Consider the following 13,396-nt stretch of genomic DNA (forward strand, 5'->3'; position numbering starts at 1 on the left):
ATTACAGTGAGCGTTCCTCGACGAGACCACCTCCTCGGGCCCCCCACTCCTCTAGCACATCGCAAACATGCTGAGACTGCATTCGTGGGTGGTTTATGAGAGCATGACCACATCGGCACATTGTTTGTCTTGCCTTTCTCATAAAGGCTTGAGCGCTCAGCATGCTGTGTGCCATCGAGTTTGACGGCCATGTTCAATGTCTCGCATGCCTGGCAGCTTCCGGATGGGATTACTGGTCCTTCTCATGAGGGACCAAGCATTTAATTCGGGGCTCCAGGGGAGGATCAGATGTCGATCACTGCATCGGAGAGAGGGCTGTTACGCTCTGGAAATGAAGATGATGCTGAGTTCCCACTATAATGGTGTGTGAGCTCATGCTGAATCAGATTCAGACTTGACAGCCATACTTTCCCAGGCTACTCTGGGTTCAGAGTGCGGCGCGTAATCGCCTTGCCCCGCCCCCGTGCCTGCCCGGATGTGTGTGAAAAACTTTGGCAGTATGGAAGCATATTGCCACTGATATGGCAAGCCAAACATGGCAAAATCTGCAGAAAAAGTTTTTCCTCTCTCACTACCCTTGGTGGTGGGGCGGCTCTGCTAACTGCAGACCGCCTCTTCCCTGCATGTGATGGCCACCCTAAAGTCTGTGGAAGGCCAAAACACTCAATGCACGAGGGTGGTTTTGAGTCGGGGTTGAGCTGCGCATAGTGATTGACCGTGGTTTAAGTCACAGCGCTGCCCCTCAGTCAGACGATGTCCAACCTGGTGGTCCAGAAGCGCCCCATGGCTAAACTTGGCAGAGGTGCGAGACATCGCCAAAGTTCAAAGTTTCGAATGCATCAGTCCCCGAGGTTGGATTGCAGCAATCAACATGAAGGACGCGTACTTTCATGTCTCGATTCCCCCTCGATACAGACCGTTTCTGCGCTTTGTGTTCAAGGGATGGGCATACCAGTACAAAGTCCTGCCCTTCGGGCTGTCCCTATCCTTGCGTCTTTATGAAGGTCACAGAGATAGCAGGCATTGTTCCACTCTGAGAACAAGGCGTTCGCATTCTCAACTATCTCGACGACTGGCTGATTCTGATTCCGGATCAGTTGTGCGAACACAGGGACATGGTGCTCAGCCACCTCAGCCTGTTGGGCCTTCGGGTCAACTGGGAAAAGAGCAAACTCACCTCGGTGCAGAGGATCTCTTTTCTTGGTATGGAGTTAGACTCGGTCAACCAGACAGCGCGACTCAGAGGAGTGCGTCCAGTCGGTGTTTGACTGCCTGAATTCGTTCAAGAGCAGAACAGCGGTTCCACTGAAATTCTTTCAGAGGCTCCTGGGGCATATGGCAGCCGCAGCCGCAGTAACGCTGCTTGGCTTGCTTCATATGTGACCACTTCAGCACTGGCTTCACGGCCGAGTCCCGAGATGGGCGTGGCAGAGCGGCACGTACCGGATGTCTCTGCCACCGGCTGGGGGGCCACGTACAATGGGCATGCAGTCTCGGGTCTGTGGACGGGGCCCCAACTGCATTGGCTGATGTGCCAATCGCTGCTTGCCTCGACTGGGCCACCTCAAGGGGCCGCTACATGGCAAGAATGTACTGGTCCGTACGGACAGCACTGCAACCGTTGCGTCGATATATGTAGAGATGTGGGCTGGGCGACACCCAACACGTTCGCTAGATTCTATAGCCTTCGCGTAGAGCCGGTATCTTCCCGTGTACTTGCCTCCAGTGGCCAGTAGCGCGAAGGACCCGTTCTTAGTGTTGGCTTGCAACGCCACTCCCGGCCGCTGGGCCAGATACGTGCGTCTATTCTGTTCCAGTAGTGTTCCCCAGAAATGGCTAATCCTGTTGAGTTCTTCCATCACCCCTGCGGCAGTCAGACGTTGCGGGGCGTATGACGCCAAACCTACACTCGTATGCATTGTGGAACCTGTGTTAGGCTGGGTGTCCATATGTAGTGGTCCCTGCGAAGACCCCATATGTATTCTTCCACGGTCCAGCTCCTCTGCGGACGAGCCCGTGTCTTTCCCTCGACAGAGTCTGCTCTGTCGTCTCTACTGGTGTTCTTTCCCCTCTAGAACTAGGGTGGAACCACCCCAGAGACTGCCATATGTTGCACTGCACTACCCTGCTTGGCTAGTCCATATGTGTAACCGCCACAGTAAATCCCTCCGGGTAGGGTGTGGCTTCCGCAGCGCCCCATTCTCCAGGGCACGCTTTCCAAGCGTTATCCAATAAGTCACACTGAGTGGGTCTTGAGGAACAGCAGTGACCGACCTTCTCTGCTCCTACTTTCTGCCCAACACTGCGGTCAGGCCAGGACACTCAAGAGGAGCGCTGGACGGGCCAGCAGCAGTGGTGTGTTGGTAGATATCCCCATATTGTCAGATCACCTCTGACTGACGAAGGGGAATGTCTCGGTTATGTATGGTAACCCTCGTTCCCAGAGGAGGGAACGGAGACGTACGTCCTGTCGCCAAGGTTGCTGAGTCTCCGCTGTACGGCCGAGTCACAAAGTCCAGCTCCTCAGCAGAAAAACAAAGATGCGACGCACCTTCTGCTCATTATATGCTCGCGCTGCAAGGCAGAGCAACTGTTGCAAATAATCGCATGCCAATGTGCATTGGCTCATTTAGTTTACACTCGAAGTGGATTGGTCTCTCAAGTGAGATCCCCATATCGTCAGCTCACCTCTGACGTACGACTCCGTTCCCTCCTCGGGGTTTTACAGCTGTAAGTTGTGAAGGGATAGATTTGCAATCCATCTTCTTGTTTTTGGAAATAATAGTTTTCTTAAAACCAGCGTACCTATTCTATAGCCGCTTTCCGACCGGAGGAACCTTTTCACAGTTCCTAGAACTATTGGCTAAAGTACCCGTATGTTCCTGCGGTGCGAACACGCCGACTAGGAACGACTTTAGTTCTAGGAACTCCATTTGGAGGAACTAATTTAGCTCCTACTTCAGAGTAGGGTCTAAACTAGCACTATAGGAACTACCCGTGATGTTAGTGTACGCTAGAGATGCGCGGTTGGCGGTCACAGCCGTGGACTCCGCGGATAAACCGCGGATTGGGCGGATGACGTGACGAAAAATAATATTTAAATTAAATTCGGGCGGGTGGCGGGCGGTTGAACCAATCAAATAAAAAATATATGTATACACCAATCAGCGGATGGCGGGCAGGTGCGGTTTTGAAAATTGGTCAAAAACGTTGGTGCGGATGGATGGCGGACGGATGGTGAGTTTTGTGATGCGGGTGCGGATGAAATAATAGCCCATCCGCGCATCTCTAGTGTACGCTGATGACCGAACGCACGCAAAATACCAGCACCTGCCATTTTTAAAACATCTATATGTAAACACACAGATTATAGCCTATATATTTACTCCAGAAACTAGATACAAACATGGAAAACAGCGATAGATGGGCCTCTAAACCTTTATGCTGAAGAGAAAATCCAACGCAACTTTGAGGGGACCAAGTCAAACATGATTATGTATTTCTGCTCAGCTAGCAACACTGGACATCAACCACACGGCATAGGCTAATAACTTTTTTTTTTCATATACTGTGTACTTTCTATAACAATTCTATCTAATAACATATTAAACAGCACTGTTAGACAGATCGCTAACTAATGAACACAGAGAATGCAAGGATTGTTTGCTCTGGCGTTCTCAGTGCCGTCAAAATAAAGGTCCGTCGTGCTTGCGTCACTCCCTTACCCCTCCTACCAGTTCCTATGGCCACTTGGCCAGTGCGAACGCAAACAGCAAAACCGAGTTTGGGGGAGAGTAGCTCATAGAACTGTTTAGAAGTGGACAGTTCCTGTAACTACTTGGTCGGAAAGCGGCTAATGTGACTAAGGGTCTGACCCATGTCAGGAATTCAGTAACAGTGTTTACTCATTTAGCATGACTTCCAGAGATTAAATATGTGCTTGTTTTGTACTTAATTAATTAATTTAAAAACCAAATTAACCAAATCATATTTTGTAGAAAGAGAATTGTCAGTTCAAACTTTATTCACAACTGTGTCTTTAGCATTTGTAGTGACCTAGCATGTTTAATTCTTTATAAGATGTACAGCACCATTGGTCACTATATGTGCTCTGTGTGGATGTAGTTTTCATGTTGCATTGAAGTCCTGACAAAACTCAGCTTTGAAGGGAAAGGTTATTGCCTATGTTTAATCTAATTGTGCTTGCAGGGGTTATTTATTATTTTTAGAGGCATGTAACCATCCCAAAGGAATAGTCTCCAGGAGAGTTCAATAGTGTCCCAGATGTAAAGAGTCCTTCCGGAATTTATGACTCACTTGTGACCCTTACGTGACCCTCACCTGTGACCATTTCTTACGTATAAAAGTGTGTCAGAGTGTGTCCAAAATAATGTTTTTAAGTAATCTCATTTGCGTAAAGAACAGCCCACCATGTTCGGATGCTGATAAAATGATCTGTACTGTTAACCTATCAGAACCTGTAGAAATGACGTCAACTGATCATCCATATTACTACAAGTACTAGTGTTTCTGTATCCAAAGTTATTAAATACAATTGAACTTAACATAGTTATACTTTATCATTTTATATTATATATTTATATATTTTTTCCCCTCAAATCATTCCAGGGCTATGTTTAACAACCTTGTTTTAAATCACCCATACACGAACACAATAGTTTTAGTGTGATAGGGAAGTGTACTTTGTGCTGTTGGAAGTACTGAGCAGCTCCCACCCCGCCTGGCTCCTCTGCGGACCACAGCACCGTCCTCAGTGTTCTTTTAGGACGCAGCCCTGGGGACCCAAGCAATAGACAGTATGAGCCAACCTAGTAAAATTTCAGAATACATTTTCATAATGCAGACACTGTTATATTGCCTCACCGGCTGAGATCAAGGTTAGTGGCTTTCATCAATCTGATCATAAGCAGAAAAGGACAGGAGAATATTACAATTAATTTTAAAATAAAAGTGCATTTGTAAGGTCAGGTTCACACATCAGAGACTTCCTGCTGATTATTCTGGGAAGACAGTGCTTGATGATCCAGGCACTTGATAACTTGTCTGTACTTCCAGCAGAGTGGAATCTGTGAGAGATATTTTGGGCTTAATTGTGTTGGGCTTTCTCAATGATCCAGGTGGGAGAACTGTCCATCTCCTGAACTGCAAGGTATACATGAAAACTGGTCACTGTGTCCAAGTCAAATGGCACATCAGAGGATGCGTCCAAGAAAACATAATATTCAAAAACATGCTAATACGAGTAGATTTATGGATCCTGAGTAAATAGTTTACACTGTTGCAATAATAAAAGCTTACATAGTAAAAAAAATAGAGCCAAGGACTCAATGAACTGAAAGTTGTTGAACATTTAAAATGTTGTAGAGAATGCTTACTCTACCAGCACTGAAATTAATCATGTTGTCTGTGGTTATTATTGTGCACCATTATAGCTTTATTTTGCCAGTGTTTGTGGACGATCCCTTGCCAAGAGAAAGATCTTAAATACAAATGAGCACAACCTTCGGTATTGCCTGTGCAATAAAGCAACAATAGAGAGGAGAGGGGCCAAGAGACCCACAATGCATTACATACTGACACTCAGCAAGAATTTTAATAATCTCCATTATAATGGAATATTCTCTATACACTGCACTACTTCTACAGTTGCTGCAGATGCCTGCAAAACCAAAACATTAACAATTACTTTAAATAGTAATTAAAACAATAATAATAATAAAAAATTAATAATTATAATGGTTTTTTTTAAATGCAAATTGAAACACATGCATCTAACACAAAGCATTTTTATTGATAATTCATGGCTAATTTTTAGCAGAAATATGACATGGTTTTATACAGTGGCATTATGCATAACATATATTTTTAGACCTGGATACATTTGTTCTTACCTGTTATTTTGACATGATCTCACAAGTATTTGTATGTATTTTACATAAAGTACATATACATAGATACTTAAATTTAATATACTGACATATTGACAGCATTTAATCTAATTATTTATGTAGCAGAAACTTTACAGCTGTAAAAAAAAAATATTTCATCTTATTTTAATACTGAATTTATTAAATTAATTAATTGTGTTGCATTGTTTTTATGTTACACTGTTGTAATTGTTTAATCACTACTATTATTTCATTTGCCATTGTATACAAAAGGCATTTTTTTATAAATATGCTGTGCCTCAAAAAATGACTATAAATTACACCAAAAATGCTGTTAACTATGATCCATTGCTTCAGACCATCTGTCAGTACGCTGTAAACGTCAGCATGTTGTGAAGCGTGACGTAAGTGCGTTGTAATAAAAATAAACTGAATGAATTATTGTGATTACACTTACCTGTTTCTTAAGTTTTTCTTTACACTGTAGATATTTTTAAGAAATTAGTTGGGATCAGATTTAGAGTTAAGAGTGGGATTAGCGGCTCAGAAATATATATATTTAATGGTATATTGTAACTAAAATGGTCAATGTACCATTTTCCTCTCATTACATTTTATATATTCTTTTTATAGTCTATAAAAGTGGTTATGAGTAGGCATGGGGTTAGGAGTTAAGGGATCTAAACTATATCAATAAAATATAAAACAACTATACAAATATATTTGTGTAGATAGATAGATAGATAGATAGATAGATAGATAGATAGATAGATAGATAGATAGATAGATAGATAGATAGATAGATAGATAGATAGATTGTGTAAGTCACAATAGGGAAGAAAAGACTATCACAACTTCCTTTACATGCCGACTTTAAATACAACAAATTTAAAAACATTACTAATATTTTTTTTTTTTAAAGATAATAAAAATGCTTAGAATGTTTCTCACGTGTATATCAAAGTCACTGGCACTTAAGTCAGGTGCACACTGTGCGATTTTGGCCACGATTTGACCGTCTGAGACAAATTTTGATCATTAGTCTTTGATCATTAGTTTAACATGTTCACAGACAGACGATTAATGACTGTTGCGATTAAATTTGACCTCAGATGAAATTCTGGCAGTGTCAGAAGATTTGACTCACAAGTGTGACTTCTCCTACGACGACCGTCAAATTGTCTTCGTTTTTAAAGACAAGCCATGACCAAAAGTAACAAAAGAGATTTCTTTGTAGCCACCATTTCAATCCCGCGTGTAACGCAGCTCACATCACCGAACGTGTCATTGATTGATGATGTAAAACTCTGGACAAGTTCTCTTTCGTGCGTCCGAGTTTTTTCTGACATTAATGACAACTGAGATCTTAAAGTGTGACATGGCTTACAGCGATTATCATGTTCTTACAGTCTGATAAGCAACAATCGTAAAGGACTATTATAAATCATAGTGTACACCCGGTTTTAGTCATGTGACGGAGAGAGAGAGAGAGAAGTTCTCCAAATGTTACCATCTTTACAGGTCTCACCTAAGTCTCTGATCAAAGAAAGTGCCTCCCAGGAAATGGCGACTCCACCTCCATCATCCATAGCGCCCTGACCCACGTCCCAGCTGTCCAGGTGACCACTGAGCAACACCACCTGAAAGAGAACCAGAGCAAAAAGCATTCGAATGAACAGTAAAGTAAATATTTAATAACATTTTCTCAGCATCGTTTCTTTGTGTTTATTTTTTATTTTTTATAGTTATACAATTGTTTATTCATGTATAAAAAGGGTTTACATAATAGACTGTAAAGTGAAAAACAGCTTCCTGTCAAACTTTTCCAGATGTTGCCTGTCAGTCTAAATGGATCTTGTCAAACCCAGGCCACAGTTAAAGACTTTAGACTGATGCTCTAAATTAGATTTAAAGTCTAAACATCCTGCCCTCACCTCCCATAGTTCTAACATTGGCTAAAATATCTCCCTTTGCATCTTCCACCAGTTTACATTCACTTTCAGCAGAGCTACATAAACTTTAGGAATATAGCTTACAACCCATTGCGTTTCTCTATAGTTAGTCTCTATGGGCTGGTCAAGGAGCTTGGAAATGTATGGCAATAAAAGCATAAATGCTTTTAAAAATCATGTACATTTGGGGAATGAAACTCAAACAAAGTCTGTTTTTGAGACTCGCCTCAGTTAAATGAGGGTTTTTCAGAGAATTTTGTCAAAATCCCATTGGCAAATATACAAATGTGGCCTGGACATCAGCCAATCAGCTACAAATATATTTTTGAATGCTGTGACAGATTTTGTCTATAAATGACATTATCATTTTGTTGTCAGTATCATAACAGGTTAGTTCCCAATAGCATGAGAAAAGGCTAACATTAATCAATGCCAACCATCTGTGAGTTTCAACGGCTGAACTCCAGAGCAACAGCCAACGAGCCAAAATTACAAAGGCATTGCAAAATTACCAAAAAAAATTCTGTAGTGGCCATTCTTTTGTGTTCAATGGAGAATAAATGATCTCATCTACTGTGAGACTTTGTGCTCTTGTGATCAAGACACCAGAAGGACGCAGATGGAAGCGTCTAGGTGAAAGCAATTCCAACTGTTCTTTAGTGCTGCTGAATTATTGAAGAGCAGACAAATTGGCTCGTTATTTTGTCATCCCCGTGCCATCTCAAACCCGTGTGGTGTTGCCGGTTTCATCCTGAAGACATTTTGAATAATCTTTATGCAGCTCTTTTACAGTATCAGGGCTCTACACTGATACCATTTCGGACGCATTTGCGAATGAAAATAACTGCGTGCGACTGTGAAAAAATATTTGAGCGCACCGGTGCGAGTGACCCGATCGATTCTCATGAATAGATCCATATTAGGTTAGATTATGGTTAAATAGGTTCAAACAAAGCCACACCAGAACTGTTACAGATCTCCAAGCAATGGTGATTCTTGAATGAATTGCGTTTTGAATGATTAAATTAATGATTCACACATTAAGACTTCATATTTACACTTTACATAGACTGTTTCCATTTAAAATATCAAACTTTTAAAGGTAAATTTTTAGGCAACATATTTCTAAATTTAAAAATTATATTTAAAACTTTCATACAACATTATTTACCCATGAGCTGCATTAAACAGTTGATGTAAATGTGTCTAAATACCACTTCCGATGGAGCTTCTGTGCCACTTTTGCAGTGCAAAGATGGATTTTTTGATCATTTCATTTGATTGGTAACAGTCTTATTGGTCTAACTGAATTTGTTTAAATTAACATTTAAAAACTAAATTTCTGTTTTAATTAAAGAAATTGACAATAGATGATGCAGACATTTAATAAGATTAGAAAAATTGCTCTTATAATAAAAAATAAAAAAAAGCTCCTGGAAATGAATTTAAAGGGGCAAATAAGCCCCTTAATGGGAAAGTTAATGTCTGTTATTGATCGTAGGTGCTCCTAAATTTTAGACTGCTCCTAAAACATTTTTATTAGAAAAATGTTAGCATAGAGCCCTGAGTATACAGAAAAAAAGGTCATAATGGCAACTGTCAAGCTCCAAAAAGGACAAAGAGCACCATTAAAGTAGACAATATGATTTTTGCACTATTTCTCATGTCTACAGAAGTCATACGATAGCTTTGTGTGTAGAAAAAAAGAGAGACATTTCTATTATTATTTGTTTATAATCTTCTGTTTGCCAAAGCTTTGAAATGTCTTCAAATAAATGCTGTACTTTTCATCAAGCAATCATAAAAAACAAATATATCACGTATTCCAAAATAATATTAGGTAGCACTAGTGATTTTAACATTGATAATGATAATAAATGTTTCTTGAGCAACAAATCTGCATATTAGAATGAGTTCTGAAGGATCATGTGACACTGAAGACTGGAGGAATGATGATGGAAATTCAGCTTAGTCATCACAGGAATAAATTACATTAAAATGGAAAACAGTAATTTTAAATTGCAATAATATTTCACAATATAACAGTTTTTTACTGTATTTTTAATCAAATAAATGCAGCCTTTTTGAGACTTCTAATAAGAGGTCTTTCCAAAAAAAAAAAAAAAAAATCTCAAACATTTGAATGTTAGTATAAATAATAACAACATATATATATATATATATATATATATATATATATATATATATATATATATATATAATGAATAAATTAGACGCAATGACATGAATAAATGCATTTTGAGTAAATAATGAATAGAATTCTTATTTACTCATTCCAATACTTTTTTTTTATCCCTTGACATTGATGTAAGACAACAGTCATTGGTAACCCGAACATGAAATGTGGAAGTAAAACTGACATAATTTCCAGCATTATGCCACCACTTACTCAGAATCAAGAACATCTAAAAGTCTGAAAGCTTTACGTCAATGCACAAATCATCATAAAACTTTGTGTAACTTCTAGTAATTTCTGTAATCCTCTTCAAAGCCAAATCGCAAACAGAAGCTATTTTCCACTTCTTTCAAGTATAAAAAGCAAACAAACAAAACATTAACCAGATTTCACCGGAGACTGAAGTAAGACCGGTACTGCATACATTACTGGTTTGGCAGGAGGACCGGCCTAAATTGATGTGGTCCTAAAATATGGAACTGATGGATTAACCTAAACATGTTTTTGTGCATAAAGGAAAATAAAAATATTTTTCTAATTGCAGTTTTGGTTTTGAATATACGTCAAACTAACCAGCATTACTGACTAGCAATAATCATGCCGTCTGGCCCAACACACACCATGAGGTTGTGAAAAAAGGAAAAAATAATGTGAGATTTAGTAGTGAGTACGGAGACAAGGGAAGATCTGTCTTCAAATTAAACTTAACTTCCTAATATCTATGTGACAGGGTGGAATGCAAGGGCTGACTGACCTCATAATTAAACACTATCATGTCACCGTTAATGAGCTCTGACAAGATGAGGCTATTAATTACGAGGCACTGAAATATGAATGAGGGAGTGAAATAAAGAGAGTGCACAGAGAGAGGATGAGTTGAACCTAATGAGCCCGCTATACAAAGGGAATCATATGAAACACTTATTCAATATTCTGCAGCAAATCTGGACAAGACAGGGGCCAACACCTAGAACTAGCTGAACAATCAAGATGTGTAAATGAAAATGAACACACATGCTGTGCTGATCAAATTAATGTAACTTCAGTTTTATATTTGGAACAAAATCATACAGTATTAAGTTAAAGTCTCACTTAAAATGTTACTATGAACAGCATTGAATTGCATACAAAATAACAAACCAAGAGGCAACTGAGGTGCAATGATACCAGACAATTATTCTTAACTGCTATTTTCTTCTTTTTTTCTAACTTAAAAATACTTAAGCATTTCTTTAAAATATTCTTAACTTTTTTCTATTATTTGGATATGTTCCTCAAGGTTTATTTATTATAGGCCTGGTTTCACAGACAGGGCTTAGATTAAGCCAGGATTATGCCTTAGTTCAATAAGGACATTTAAGTAGCTTTTATAAACATGCCCTAGAAAAAAGAAAAAGAAAAGCTTAAACCTTGTCTGTGAAACCAGGGGTTAATATAATATATATATACATATATACATATATATATATATATATATATATATAATATTAAAAATATATATTCAACCCTCATTCAACTAATTCTGATCTCTATTTGACTTCTTGTTGCAGAGATGTTACTTCATAAAAAATAAATAAATAAAAAAGTCAAGTCATTCATAATCATAACAGATCACACTTCAGAGTGTTTGAGCACATCCCTAGTGATAGTAATATGTACTATATGAAGTGTTGTGCTGTAATGTTTAAAGGTTATGCATACTTTAAGAGGTTATTTATGATCATTTTTAAGAAATTATTTATAGGAATTCAAATTCATCTTAAGTTTTGTCTTTAGTACAATCTTAAGAAATGTTTTTGGGAATACAAAATATTCTTAAATTATTCTTAAGTTTTCATTCTTAAGAATGTTTTGTGAATCCAGCCTCAGAAGCCTGACACTTAATTTGGACCATCGAGTATATAAACTAATACGCTTGACAACCACAAAGTGTTCAAATAAATTTTGTAGTCATTTTGTCTTCTTCTCAAACAGCAACATTACACACTAACTAAAAGTTGAAAAAAAAAACGCATAATAGGATGCCTTTAAATGAAATGCCATTTGCTTTGTTTTGTCCTATAATGCGATGATATCCATACAAGTGACCAAACATGTTTTGGGGTCAATTTTAACCATAAAAGACACTAATTACTATGAACTATTAACATAGCAAAGTTTCATGTGGGTACACTGTGGCAGTGATGTAATGAAAAGGGGTGTGCTGTACACAATCTAAACACTGAAAATGCATCATGGATCAATAACTATACAAATACATGAAACATTATATCATGTTTATTAAAGAGATCATTTACCCAAAAAGAAAAAAAAATTCTTTCATAATTTACTCACCCTCATGCTGTTCCAAACCTGTAGAGTTTGACTTTCTTTGGTGGAACTCAAAAGAAGATATTTTGAAGAATGTTGGTAACCATTTTAGTAACAGTTCTAGTTACCAATGACTTCCATTATGTGGACAATAATCCCTTAGACATTTCTCAAAATATCTTCTTTTATGTTCCAAAGAAGAAGAAAAAATCATATCGGGACATTTTTTTTTAATGCTTAATGTTATTATAAAAGTTATAATATATTATGTTGTATGTAAGTATGAAACTGAGAAAGAGTGAAACACATGCAGTTCCATTAGCTTTTCTGAAACTTATAACTAAAGGGGGCGATGGGGTTTTTTTGGTAAGTGAATTCTTCTTTCTAAATACTTAGGAATGTGGCTGTAAAACACATTAAAAGTGCTTCTCTCGTTTCATATTGTGACAAACATCAACCTATGGTTAAAACTGAAAGACTGCATTGACCAATAAAAAAACTAGTGGATATATGTTTGACTGGTCCACCACAACAAAAATGCTTTCCATAAACAACAATGCTCTTATTCTAACCAGACCCCTAAATTAGTTTTACCTACATTTGGACATCTCATTTGGACACACTCCCTGTTTTTCTGGTTGATGAAAAAACATACTTCAAGTTTAAAAACATTTGTGTAACTACAGGAGATGTTCTTATATTCCCCAGTTTATTGAACCTGGATGTTTACAGAAAGGGAATTGTGTAACACGAAAGTCATCATAAATATGCCTGTGGACAGACTGACAGAAAGACAGAGGTTACACAAACTGTCCCTCATTCACTTTCTCCACCCCCACCAATTCCTGGAACTCCATCATTGTGTGTGCAGCGTTTAGTGCAAAACCAGAGAGTGGTTTAAAGAACGTGTGGTGAGAGAATGAGCAAGCTTTAAAAGCGGGTGAGGGGAAGAACTCGCTGTGAAATGAACAGACAATACGCACAGTAAATAATTTGCACATCAACCTTGTGCTGACTTTTTTGTCGTA

General features: G+C 38.6%; 1 protein-coding gene across 2 annotated transcripts in view; it reads right to left on the minus strand.

The window, feature by feature from the left end:
- Positions 1 to 13,396, minus strand: part of LOC311306739 (carboxypeptidase Q-like) — a 59,154-nt gene that overhangs the window by 12,264 nt on the left and 33,494 nt on the right. For both annotated transcript variants that reach the window (XM_084435291.1, XM_084435290.1), the window contains exons 5-6: positions 7,438 to 7,549; positions 4,704 to 4,795 (exon numbers count right to left, since the gene is read on the minus strand). In XM_084435291.1, the coding sequence (XP_084291417.1) occupies positions 4,704 to 4,795; positions 7,438 to 7,549 (204 nt within the window). The remainder of the gene's footprint in view (positions 1 to 4,703; positions 4,796 to 7,437; positions 7,550 to 13,396) is intronic.

Source organism: Rutilus rutilus, assembly GCF_951802725.1.
Source record: "Rutilus rutilus genome assembly, chromosome: 17".
Taxonomy (NCBI): domain Eukaryota; kingdom Metazoa; phylum Chordata; class Actinopteri; order Cypriniformes; family Leuciscidae; genus Rutilus; species Rutilus rutilus.